The sequence below is a fragment of the Temnothorax longispinosus genome, chromosome 10, assembly GCF_030848805.1.
Source record: "Temnothorax longispinosus isolate EJ_2023e chromosome 10, Tlon_JGU_v1, whole genome shotgun sequence".
Lineage (NCBI taxonomy): Eukaryota > Metazoa > Arthropoda > Insecta > Hymenoptera > Formicidae > Temnothorax > Temnothorax longispinosus.
Window position 1 is genome coordinate 5,605,834 of NC_092367.1, and position 13,894 is coordinate 5,619,727.

Genomic DNA, 13,894 nt, shown 5'->3' on the forward strand with positions numbered 1-13,894 from the left:
GACAGCCACGAGAGCAGCCGGTCACATGCTGATGCAATGATATATATAATATATACACATACAGCTATGTATATTAGCCATTTTCATTCACTTACTCTCATTTACAAAAAGACTAACGATCGACCGTACGGTCAAGCTATACTCGCCGAGCGATCGACCTAGTAGATTTATTTACAATTATGTTTCTCTCTCTGTAACATAACTTATGACATCTTGGAATCGAATGGAATGACTGATACCATGTATCGATATAGTATTTTATATATATATATATATATATATATATATATATATATATATATATATATAATATTTGTCCATGACCGCAGGTAATGGACAAATAATAGATGTAATGGATGTAAGTTCAAAATTAACTATGAATGTGATCTGGAGCACTGCTTATGGACTCGACGGGAACATGTTCGAAGATTCATGTTTCAGCGAATTTGGCAAAAGAATGTTAGAATATAATTATAATCGCGGCTATAAGATGCTCCACATGTTCTTCCTTCCATATGTAATTAGTTCACTTAAACTAAAAATGTTCGATAAAGATACCACCGTTCTTCTGCGCAAAATTTTCTCGTTGATAATGACGAGGCGCATGAAGTCTGGCGAGAAGAGAAACGACCTCATCAATATTCTGATCGAGCTCAAGAGGAACAGTAGTTATGAAGAAAGGATTGAAGACTTTAGTAAGCGAAATAATTACGTTTACTTTATTTATACTTATATATAAGTTGATATATAAGTATAAATAAAGATGTGTAACATAACGGCTTACGGTGACAAAATCAGAGTAACCGTCAAGTTCGATTAATAATAATGGTAATCAAATTTAATAGCGATAAGTATCGAAAGCCTTCAAAACTCTCAAAGATGTATTAAATTTCAACATTCGATGACGATGATCTTTTGGCACAAGCAGCTAGTTTCTTCTTATTTGGTTTTGAAACCTGCTCAACGACTATATACGGCCTTCGCGTTGTATCAACTCGCGGTTCAACCTGAGATTAAAAAAACTGCGAAAAGAACTTCTCAAAGCACTCGAGAAATCTAATGGAAAAATTACATATGACATGGTATGTGACTATCATCCACTATTTTTCTCTCGTAAATTTTTTATTTTATCTTTATAAATTATTTTTAGTAATATATATTTTTAAATATAATTTTATACATATTTATAATTTATAATGCAAAGACAATATATTTTAAGTCAGAGAAAGTGAACTAAAAATTAAGAGAAAACCTTAAAATTTGACTATGTGCAATTCTAATTTAAATAAAAAATTATTTTTATGCATTGTTTATTATTACTAGATACAAGCGTCATTACCGTATTTCGATATGGTGGTATCAGAAACTTTGAGAATGTACCCGCCATTGGGGTTCCTAAATCGCATAGCTATAAAAAATTATGAAGTGCCGGAGTACGATCTTGTAATTGAGGAGGATATACCGGTTTACATCTCGATACTTGGCCTACACTATGATTCGGAATATTTCCCCAATCCCGATATATTCGATCCAGAGCGATTTAAGAAAAGGAACAAACGTGAGAGACCGTCAGGCGTCTATTTACCATTCGGAGGAGGCTCACATGAGTGTATGGTAAGAAAATCAATTTTAATATAGCTCTTTATATATTAAGATAGTAATATACATTTCTTTAGTTCTTCTTCGTTAAAATAATATAGAATATTATACTGTTATATGTTCTGTAGGTCAACGCTTCGGGCTTTTACAAATAAAGTTAGCACTGCTTATGATCTTGAGCAAATACGAAGTGGAATCGTGCAAGGAAACTTCGGTAAAAATTGATCCAAAGATACCCATGACATTGCCGTTAAACAATGTACTATATCTCAGTGTCCGAAAACTTAATACTAATGTTATTTAAAACTTGACGGAATACTTTTTTAGACGAAGTATGTACTATTATTTTTTTATGGACGCAAGCAGCGTTTTGATAAAAAATCTGTGATCGAATGTAAAAATTAATAGAAATAAATATGTTGTGCTGGATATTCTATTCTTTGCGCTCTAAAATAATTTATAAAATCAACCATTGTACGTTATCAATAACGAATCCTGAAATTAATAACTCGAATCGTATCTCGTATCTCGAATCGTTTCTCATTTAAATTGCACGTACAAATATAACATTATAAATATTAGATAAATTTATTTTTAATATATTTATATAGGTATATTACTGCATGCAAAATTGAATATCAATATAATTGTATTATACGATCAATTCTAAAATAATTTAAAAAGTTCAGCGTTACTCAGACAAAATATTTACTACTTGACTGGTATAAAGTCAATTTCTCAATCAAAAATAGATGGATAGGCTACAAAAAATTAGGGTAAAATCGATTAAAATAAACTTTAGTAATTAATAACCATTATATCGCGTTTTCTATAAAATAAATTGCATAATAAAACCAAAATATTTTTTATTCTTTTTATTATACATATATCTATATATTGCTTTCTTGCATCGATTCAATATTTAATCTTGGCTAAGTATATGGGAATAGAAGGGTATAATTAACATAAATTCTAACTAATTAATAATTTTTCCCTATCTACAGACAGTTTTATTTATAACACAATATCTTTTCTCTTATGTTCAAGAAAAATAATACAAAAATAATTTTATAAAAGATGTAAATAAAAATTGTATATTTTCAAAATCATTACTTTAATTGCGTGATAGTATTACTTTACTTCTTATTTGTTTGTGTTTCTCAAAAATATTTATTACTCTAATTGTAAGTAGAATATTGATCTTATACGTAACAAAATTTTGAAAATTTAATTTACTGTGTAATTTACTAATTTAAATTTGCGAAATAAAATTCTGATTTAATATAATATTTTATTTAAGATTTAAAATTTTATTTAAAAATTATTTATACAGAACGCGAAGGTTTATCAACGTAATTCAACGATAATGAGCTCTGTGCGAGCTCTATGCGTGCGAAGTGTGCGAGTATTTCCTCAAGCACAATCGCATAATACATCATTAAATAAACGTACGTAAGTGACCAAGATTAAATATTTGCCATAATTAATTTTAGCCCATCCATTTTAAGGCAACGTATCTACGAGATATAATAAATTTATACTATATAATCTATTGTCATAATTCGACATGTACCGAGATATATTTGCTCTGTCTTTGATTAATCGTAGATTCGTTGCCCAAGTAAAAAAAAAAAATCTGACTCACCAATTAACCCGATACGCAACAGGCGGAGTTATTCACGTAGCTACGATACTGTAACATACAAACATATAAAATTCAAATTAAAGAAGCGTTCAAAATGATCAAAATATTTCAAAAGATAATTCTTACGTGCCTCTAATTTATCTTTCAATAAAACTATTTACTAATACAATTATCTATCTACCGAAAAAGATCTTTACAAGAGTAAAATTTTAGATAATTTCTCTTTTTCTAATTATTTTTAACTTATCGAGATAAAACAATCTAAATAAATGGAAAATAATTATTAATGATGAGAAATGATACTCACCCCAAGGTTGCTCCGTCGGGGCCCGATGTCTCTCTCAGACCTCCTCCTCCTCTCAGGACGTCAGGCTTCCTCCTCTCACCGCACAGGACACTCGCGAGATACACTCGCGGATAATAAACTACAATCGCGCGCGGACTAATTATCAATAAAACTCTTTCTCTCGCGCGATACTGTACGGCACTCCCGTTTAAAAAAGTCCTTTAGTCCGATTACTTGAACGGCACTCCCGAAGCAAACGCGACGACGACGAAATGTTCCAAGGTGTCGGCAACTTGGCGCGATACTACGCAAGTCGAGCGGACGGTTAACAAAGGCACGCACTTGGTTAATCGAAGATACGCTATTGAAATTAAATATCACAGCACGTACGGTATCTCGCGATAGTAAAACCGCATTATTAATATGAACAACGAAGAATCGTGACTGCCGGCCGCTAATTTACGCGACGCGAGATATACGTACGGAGATTATGACGAAGCATTCACGAAACGGGCGCGATGTATCACGGCGTTCCGTTACTCGAATCACTCGATATACGACACTGTCACTCAGCCCTCTTTTTCCCTACGGAGAGAATCGGGGATAAATCACACGACACGACAATTCCGGCACGCAGCGTTCGATCAAGCACGACGCGAGATGAATGAATGCGCACATTCGCGATTCGCGAGTCCAGACATGGCGGGACGAGCGACTATCACCCGCGAATGTCACAGCGAAACATCGTTCACAATTGCCGTTTACGTACCTTCGCGTACCTCGACGTCTCGAGTGAGCGCGTCGCGCGACACGTTATTCATTCCGACAGACACCTCTTATACACTCGTAAATTGTTGAACACGGCGCGTACTCGCGTAGCAATTATTCCCGCGGTCCGCGAAACGAGGAAGCAGGCATGCCAATCACCGAAATGACTTGACGAGCGCGCGCGGAGCACAAACACTTCCTACCTGTGCGAAATTCCTCGGGAGAATGATAACTGAGTCACGCAGGTAACACTACTCCGAGCGTTGATGGAAACAAGTGGCAAGTCCGCTCATCGCCAGTAACAACGTCAAAAACGCGCCGATCTTCGAGGTATACGGAGCTTTCGAGTTCAACGGTCGCGCCGCTAGTACGGGTTGGTACGGACTGCGCGGTGCCTACACTGCCTACTACGTCACCGTATCGATCCGCCGCGCCGGTGGCGCGGAGCGGCGGAACGTGATTGGCCAGATCCGGGGGCTCGCCCGACTGTGCGGCGCCGCGGCGGCTCGGCGCGCGCGCGCGCGCAAACGGCGTAACGGCCAACGGCCCACGCATTCACTCAAGTAATACGTGACACGTTCAAAACTTCGGATCGCGAGACGTTGTCGGTCGTGTACGTCCTTTCTCATGAATGAAAAGAAATTCGGTTACGGGGTGTTGCAAGCTGAACGTACGCCGAATATTTCGTTCCTTCTTGGTGTCGACTGAAACGAGGGAGATGCCGTCGCTAGACGAAATGAACGTCGAATGCCGTGTGCTGTGGACGCCGTACATTGTACACATCACCCTGCCGGCTGTGATTTATCGGGTTTCCTGCAGTGCGCCGTGATTGAACTTAAAGTCGACTGTTTGCTCTTAGGGATTCTCTGTTGCTTATTTCCCAAATATTATTCGTTTTGCTTACAAAATTTTCCATAAAGGTCTATTGTCTCGTATTCGAATTTTTTAATTGATAGAAAATACATATCTTTTATTTAAAATATAACTCAGACAGCACCACATGTCCAAAAGCGGGACATAAGACATTTTTTAGATGATTTTTAGATGATCTTACGAAAAGATGGCTAAAAGACGTTTTATGTTTTGATTTTGGACATTGTGCTGTCTGGGGAGTGTGAAAGTGAAAGAAGAGAAAAAGTGAGAGAGGGAGAGAGGCGGGCTATTCGATATTTTTCATATAATATAAATATTTTAATAAGTTAATATTTATCGATACATGTAAGATATAAATATTAAACTGATCCTCAATCAATTACAATCGAGAATCCTCGAGAACGAATAGACTGCCATTGTAAAACATCTCTCGGCGGGTGGCGCCATCCTGCCTCCTGCCCTGAAAGCCGAAAGTGCCGAACGCGATCAGCTGATATCGCACGCGTCGCGTCGTGACTCCCCGCGCGAGTTGCGCGTAATTTATTATTATAAACGTTATTTTGTCGCGGTCAACATCGATCCGTGATCGGTCGGTTGCGGGAAATCGTGCGCGTCGCTACGTATTTCACCTCTGCCTCGAGCGGTAGCGATAAGACGGGTCTTCGAAGCGCGACAGCCTTCGCGGGATTTGCGGCGCTGCGAGGTTATTATGTTCGACAAGTATCATCTCCGGTGTTCCTCGTCTTCGGGGACGCGACGAGAATCAACGGAGTGCTGAATCGAGACCCTTTGATGTCTACGAAGTCGCAGCAGCGTCAGTGAAATATCGTCGGCGAGGAACAAAAAATGTGAGTAACGTTATCCTTTATCTCGTCTTCACGACCATCGACGTTTATCAAGCACAATCGCAGACGTAAACACACACATTCTAGTATTGTAAGGATTTGACGTGACGGGGGAGTTTCGTGCAGATTCCTGCAGCGAAATCTTCCTCTTCTTTAATGGAGCAAGTGGCACCAGGTCGCCTCGCCATCGGTTGATTATAGATTATACAGTTAAATTAAAAATGGGAGTTGACAAGTGTTGGTGTGTCGATGCGTTGAAAAATGCGAATTCTCGCTCTCTCTTGAATTTTTCTATTTCAAATCGGTGACTATATTAGACTTGCATATGATTTTGCTTTTGATAGATGTTAGTACATGTTGATATCTCTTCAGCTTCTTCCTCGTTCCGCAGAAACGATTCATCTGTACAGTTATTAGGGTTTAACGAGTCTATGTGGAGCGAAGCTCTGGAGATATTCATGTACATGTAGTCTTATATACCTGTTTTTGTCAGATATAAGATATTAAACTTAGATAGAAAAAAATTAGATTGGAAAAAATACAAGCTAGATAGAAGAATAATAAGAATCTAATTTAAGAATAATGAGAAAAATAAGATCCAAATGTGTACTTGATAGGTAGAGGAGAATAGCAAAAGCTGAAGTTAAAATAAATTTTTTTATTTATATTACTTAATTAAAAAAAAATCTTTGTAAAGAACTAGCTAGTCCCTCATAGGAATGAAAACTCTGTATTTGCCGGAGAATTCTACCTGCAAGTTTTATCTTAAGAAATGCGATGTGAAATGCGAACAACACTTTGTCAAGCATTGAAATGTCTGTTTATGTCAAGATATGTTTTTTCCTGTTTATTTCCTAGTAACTCTGCTCGCTAAGCTGTATCGACATGGCAAAACTTTTATCTCGTTTATGATATCGCTGCATTATGCATAAAAGTACACTTGATTCCGCAATAAGTGTATCAGACAGCGGCGATATCATATTCTGATATCTCCGTCCTTTCTATGCAAAATCCTGTCGTAATAAGTAACGAGAGACACCGATAACTTTACCTTATCGTTTCAATTATTCAGAACGCTTCGAGCGAAAAGAAAAATATAACTCTCTTTTTTGCTTTCCTCTATTATATCAATTACTTCTGATGGAATGAAGATAAACTGGAATAACCACAATATTACTTTAAGCATGATCTTTTTAATAATCCTTTGATTCAAATTTTTGACGCCATTCGTAAATCGTATTTGATATTAAAAGACTAATAATTTGCAATAAGAGAATAATTAATTTTTGTCGACGGAAATTAGGTGTACAACAATTATTGGACGAGAGAAAATATGTGATATTGTATTCTTTTATATCAGGAAAATTTGATTACTTGCTCATTTTATCTATATTATATAAAATAAAAATATCTCTATGCATAATTGCAAAAAATATTCAAAGGTCGCTTGAAATATTACTTAAAATTAATAGGATTTAGCTAGTCTCTTTCTCTCTTGCTTGTTTTTGGGAAAATTACGTTGTGGAACGCGAGCGAAACGTCTCGTAGTCGACGTCTCAACTTGTACACTCAGCCGCAAATTTACTTTCCGTATCATTTAACAAGCTCGCGGCTAATTAACGTAACATGTGGGCCACGCGGCGCGCTAACAAAGTTTGCGTCCTCGCGGCAGGGCTCGCTTATCTCTCCTGATTATACATTTGCGGAAATATCCTTTTGTTATCCGATAGAATGGTACATAATTCATTCATATTTATACGTTTGCTGCCGCAAAAACACTTACCTCGCTGCCGCGACGTGCTATCGCGGACGTTTGCTAGCGTAGAGTGGCGTAACTATCTGGAACCCTGACTGATAACGCTCGGCATAATCCACGCCGTATTAGCTGTATATATGTATACCTCTCTCATAAAGCGAGTCCAACTGCTCCAATCCCGCGCCACGTGCGCGGATTCGTGACTGGGAAAAGTTTGCGGGAGCCTAGCCGGCGCGCCCGTGTACACACGGCTTAGGCGTATTTTGCATAATGCGATTTTCATGCCTTCGATTTCGCATTCGGGATTGTATACCTAGCCGCGACATATCTCCCGTGTATATAGCAATCGCGCGCAGAGACGGATTTAACACGTCCTCTGTTTATCAATCCATCTCGCGTCTGAAAGTTCCCCTCCCCTCGTTTCCCCGCACATCAGCCGCTTTTGCTTTACGCTTTTTTTATTTCTACTTCTTGCTAATTTTTGAAAAGTGTTTCAGCAGAATCTGTCACGCACAACAGTTTCTCGTTTAATTTTCTATTTTTTTTTCTCCGTTTATTGAAACATTTCGATTAACTCGGCTCAACTTGAAAATTTTTAATCGCAGACGAATAGAATCGAAAATTCGCTTCCACCCTTCCGCTTCCTTCGAAATCGTTTTGCTAACTTTGTTTGGAGTTAGAATTGACTCGGAAAGGAAAAGGGAGCGGTTTCTCTTTCGATCGTGTAACACACGCACACATATGTTCCGTGTTCTGCATTTTTAATTTCCCTCCATTTTACCTTTCTCAGTCCTGCTCGGTATATCTCCATTTTACCGGGCGTGTAACTTACGGCCGCGGCCTCCATATCTGCTAAAAATACAACTTCCTTGACACGGGTGCGGCGTTATCTCGCCGATTCTCACGTGCGTAAACCCGGCGCCCTTGCCGTAATAAAGCCACGTGCTGGCCGCGCACCGAAATTAGAACCATTTGACCACCTAAGCGGACCTTTCCTCGTTATAAACGCAGAGAGACGCGTCTTGAAGAATGTGCGAGCTATTGTGAATTATTACCGAAACTCCCCGCCGAGCGATATGTCGCAGAGCTTGGGCTAAACGAGAATTGATTTACACCTTTAAAATTATTTTAAATACGTTTAATCGGCTAGAGAAGGTAACGACTGAATGATTTAATCTTTATTGCATTCTTTGAAAATTTAATATCAGTAAGATTTATATTTTCTTGGTTCGCGGATAAACGTTATGATACTGGTGCACGAAGAATCGAATGGTATCGATTAAATTCCGATCTCTGTTAAATTCCAGCATCCCTCTGCGCCGCACACCTGCGACTGAACTGTGTCGCGTTGCACAGAACGTTGGCAATAGCAGCTCCATTGTCCGCCTCTCCCGCGTATCTGTCTGTTCTTAATAAGCGAATGTGGGACATTTGGCGGCTGTTATTGGCCAACTCAGCCAGCCTACGTACGCGACTGTCAGGAAAACCCGTCGAAAGGAAAACGGCATGACTCCGGACGTCGGCGACGCGTCTCGCCTCCGTTGGACCGCGTCGACGTCTTTCGACGTCGTAGCTTTTCTGACCCGAGACGCCTAGACGCATTGCCTCGGTGTTTCCTTGCCAGGGAAACGCCGCAATACCGTCTTACGTCTTACCGCGTCGTCTACGTTGCGACAGGTTTTTCATCTTGTCCCGTCTCCCTCCCTCCCGGCAACTATTCTTTCTAATGACCTCGACGCAATCCTTCGAGTTCACTTTCGCCGGACGTTCATAACAATGTCTGTCTTCGCTTTAAAAGATTTATTATTCAATTACTTAGCCGTGCAATACTGTCACATACACAGATATCCTTCGCGGATTCTCAGACCGATCGCAGATTGATTTTTCTTGAACGAGAATGTAAAAGGCATCCGTTTTTTATTAATAAATGAAAATGCTATGAAATAAAATGTTTACGGAATTATTTATAATTTGTGTCATGTTTTTCAATTTTTGAATGACTTGACAAAACCGCCTTTGCAGTCTGCGTCGCAAATTGTGCATTCCGCTGCAGCTTACGAATTGCAGGTCATATTGCCGTAGTTTCTCTCTTGCCTCGCGAATATAAAGACGACTGAATTTAAGGGAACATTTGACATCAAGCTTCACGAATGTCTATTTCGTAGGAAACACTATCTGCGAGAAAATTAATTAACGGATAACGGATATTTCACAGAATTATCATTTACAGAAGTTTATTAATCATTTTGTGAATTTTTCCCCTTTATATCTTGAACTTGGAGAAACGTATTTTTCAGAAAACACGTAAAATTAACAATCACACGGCATAACGTGTGGTATAAATTATTAATTTATTCATGAACTTTTTTGGCATTTCTCATCTCTCGTATGGATATCCTTTTCTCAAATTTTATTAGATTCACGCACACAAATCGAATCATGAAATATTGATTCCATATATGATACGAACCGTCGATATACTTGACGCGATACCTGGCGTTCATGCCTCGATCGCAGACTCCGTTAAATCGAATAGGTAAGCGTCTTTATACGCCTGTCTGCGCCCGCCTGTCTTCTCCGGGCAACATTTGCGTAAGTACAAATAATAGTATCGCCGCTGCGCATCTTACGTCAGCCGCACATGGCGCGAGAGATGCACGCTCTAGAGATGAGAGATATTTCGAGTACGCGTAATCGGAACGGCGCGGAACGGAGATCTAATCGCGAGCCAACATACACACGGGTTTGCCCCGGGCGAGTTTATAGTTAATTAATAACGAGCGAGCCCCCTCCCCTCGTTTTCGACTTAACATTCCGTTTGCAGAAACGGATCAGCTAACGGCTCCTATAAGCATTGCCATTGTTTTATCTTTAGTTCGTCGACTTGCACGTCTGCTTGTAAATATTTAAAAAATAAATCTTTAATACGTGATGTAACAAAGAACATATTCTCTTAAGAATACTCGATGGGAAAGTCGAACCATATCTCGAATCGAGACGTGTATTATGATCGTTCCAGGGGAAGTTTATATTTGTCGTAGCGCCTAGAGGCCATCGGCTTCATCCGCGAAGTGAAACCGCGAATGCCACTGCCACCGTGGATTCTATTTGTGCCAAACAATATAAAGTAGAGACGTATGTGCCCGCAGCCTCACTGCGGTTACATAAGCACCGATGAGGGGAGGGGAAAACGTGCAGAAACGCGGGCGCATCGTCGCCGCTGCCGCGGGGAGATCGGCCGCATCGCCTTGTGCTTTCACGAAATTGAATTTGCACCCGAGAGTGCACATCGGATTATACGTCTCGAATTTGATATGGAATATCACATGTCTCGAAAACCGCACGTGTCGCGTCTCTCAATCTTTAACACGGGAAAACCGATGAGCGTTTCATTGTTAGCCTTGCTCCGATCTTTGGCGATCTTTGAAATGTGACACCATTAATTAATAGAGTTTTGTATAAGCGTCATTATATTTATATATCGCTGTTGTTAATATTATGTTGTTTAGCTTTGTTATTATCTCATCAATTATTTTCTTATGAAAAAAATATAAGATCTTTTTTTTGTAGATAATTCTAAATATCTATTTCTCAGCTTTGACATAAGTATTGGTTTCTCGAATAAATAAATTGTTGCAAAATTATCTCGCTCTTTTCCTCGGGCGAATTCGCTCGAAACAGTGTCATTGATCGTTGAAAATTCGATTTTGTTATAATTATACGACGGGACTGATTCGACGCGCCGCGACGTATAAATATCTTTCCGAATCCCGATGAATCCCGCAAATAATTAAAAAGCTGAGAGCGGGGACGAGAGTTTAATGGACGTGGATCAGCCAGGCATGTAGTGACGTTTTGACACGTGGCTCGGCAGGAAAAATCGTTAATGGAGCCAGAAACCCGAGCCATCTGTGCGCGATAATACAGCGGAGAGACGTGAAGGATCTCCTAAATGTATGGAATACGCTTAGTGCTTCTTTCGGTATCGTCTTTCCGACGAACAATTCCGTCCCGCGTTTACCCTTTCGTGAAAGTGGAGAAGCGATCATTATCGTCAATATTGTTTTCAGTATTTATAAGATGGCTTGCCACATAAACGTTGCACAAGGAGAGAGAATAACGTCTAAGCGAATCGTGCGAGTAACTTAGTTTCAGCGAGCAACGGTAAAACCGATTTTCCAAGGCTTATCCCGCCTCGGCGATATACTCGGCGAGGAAATTGAATTCCGCTCGTATTAGCGAGGTCCATGTAAGTCGGAAATGGTAACTGCTGATTGCTCGTAACTTATTCCGAGGGTGCAGTTTTTTCTCCTCTTTTGTAGGCAATCTCCCACGACGCGTATCTCCATTTTTATAGGAACAATTGAAATTCATAGTTCTATGTGCGAATTTTATATTTTACCGTTACTTTTAAGGAGGTTGTAAGGAGAATCAGAAATGTTAAGAATATTGCACAACATTTAAAACATAAGCTCAAGATATTATAAATAATATCAGCATGTGAATTTTTTTCTATTTTTTCACCGGTTAGTTTTTGAAAACATTTATAACGAAGTTACAACAAAGTAATATTGCAAAAAAACCATGTGGTAATATTTTCAAATTTTTAAAGGTACTTTTAATATGATATTCTTTATATACATATTATACATTTTATTCAGTTCTTAATATCTTTAATAATTATTTTTGTTGATAATTGATATGCAGCATGCGATCCTCCCATTAGAATCCATTAAAAAATCTTGTCCTTTGTTATAAATGTTTTTAAAAACTAATCAGTGAAAGAATCTAAAAAAATTTATATGCTAATAATAAAAGACGTTATGTTTTAAATTGTGTGCAATTCTTAACACTTCTGATTTTCCTTACAATCTCCTTAAATTAGATACGTCGGTTTTGCTTAAATTAATAATATTACGAAGGAAACATAGCGCTTTTTTACGCGCACATGTTTGTACCTATATTCATTTGTTCCGGCTGTCACAATTTTGGCTTTCTTCCAAATCTCCTCACTGAGCGAAGAATTATTGGATTCTCTGTAAGCTTTCTTCTCAAATTTTATCCGTCGAATGTGGGAAACGTCTAAACGCCTGCGATACAGAAAAATATACAGGTGATAGATTTAAATAATTCAATTATTTATACTTATACTATTTTCTGCGTGGGGTTAAATTGAATCAAGACCGTAAATAAACAAGATGCATACATTCTTTTATTATTCATAATTTTACTTTATTTAGATATGGATTATTCATATTTATATAAAGTGGAATGCTCGGATTAAACCCCCGCGATAGTTGAATCGCTGTGGAAGATATTAATATACGATGTTTCCAACGTGGCTTTTAACTCCGAATGACAGGGGAATTGTTTGAATTAGAAATTCCAGGTAGCACACGCTATTGCGTTTATTTAATAAATTATTCATACTTTCATACGTATATCGGTGATATATTGATAGTCAAACGAGGTTTTTGATGTATACGATAGGGGAAACGAATTGCGTACACACGCGTGCTTCTCCAGTTATTTCTCCGTGAGCCTAAAGATAAATAAAAATTCTATTATATTACTTATCATTTAGGCGATAGCAAGCCATACGTATTGTTGACGACGAAAATAAACGCGCGTTTCGTGCCGCGGATTCAGAATGCCATTTCGCTTCCGATTCGAAACCCGCGATCGCGATTGCGCGAGGTGCGAATTAAATTGCGTAAATAGACGAGAGGTGATTAACGGATACGCGCGTTTCGTCGCTCGTCCGGAAACTTAGGCCAAGATTTAAACATTAGTTTCGCGACAGTTTAATGTCTGCGCCTTGGCACGGCGCGCGAAACTATACTCTGGCTACTAGATCTTCAGTAGCGATGTTGAAACCCAGGCTTATGACACGCTCGGATAAGCCGGCCGTATATTATAATGGCGTTTAATACCGCTCGTTGTCCTTTCCTCCCTGTCTTTATTATAATAATAAATCCGTCGTATCCGAAGGGAGAGCGTGGCGCGCCACGCGTTCGAGCCGTCCGCGTCGTCGTTTCTTAATCATGGTAGAATTAAGGGAGGATAGAAACTAAGTCCGAAACAAATAATCCGACGTGGAAGCTTATGACAGTTATAAGAAT

At 38.8% G+C, this 13,894-nt stretch overlaps 1 protein-coding gene and 1 long non-coding RNA gene across 3 annotated transcripts in view; both read left to right on the forward strand.

Moving 5' to 3' along the window:
- Positions 1 to 305: 305 nt before the first annotated feature.
- Positions 306 to 2,035, forward strand: LOC139820640 (uncharacterized). The gene is made up of 4 exons (XR_011734057.1): positions 306 to 695; positions 846 to 1,082; positions 1,324 to 1,614; positions 1,728 to 2,035. It is a non-coding gene; the product is annotated as an uncharacterized lncRNA (long non-coding RNA).
- A 2,808-nt stretch (positions 2,036 to 4,843) lies between these two features.
- Positions 4,844 to 13,894, forward strand: part of LOC139820985 (uncharacterized) — a 32,886-nt gene continuing 23,835 nt past the window's right edge. Inside the window, exon 1 of one of the 2 annotated variants that reach the window (XM_071791634.1) lies at positions 4,844 to 6,019. In XM_071791634.1, the coding sequence (XP_071647735.1) occupies positions 6,018 to 6,019 (2 nt within the window). In that variant the 5' untranslated portion in view covers positions 4,844 to 6,017. The remainder of the gene's footprint in view (positions 6,020 to 13,894) is intronic. The other variant, XM_071791633.1, reaches the window with a different exon arrangement.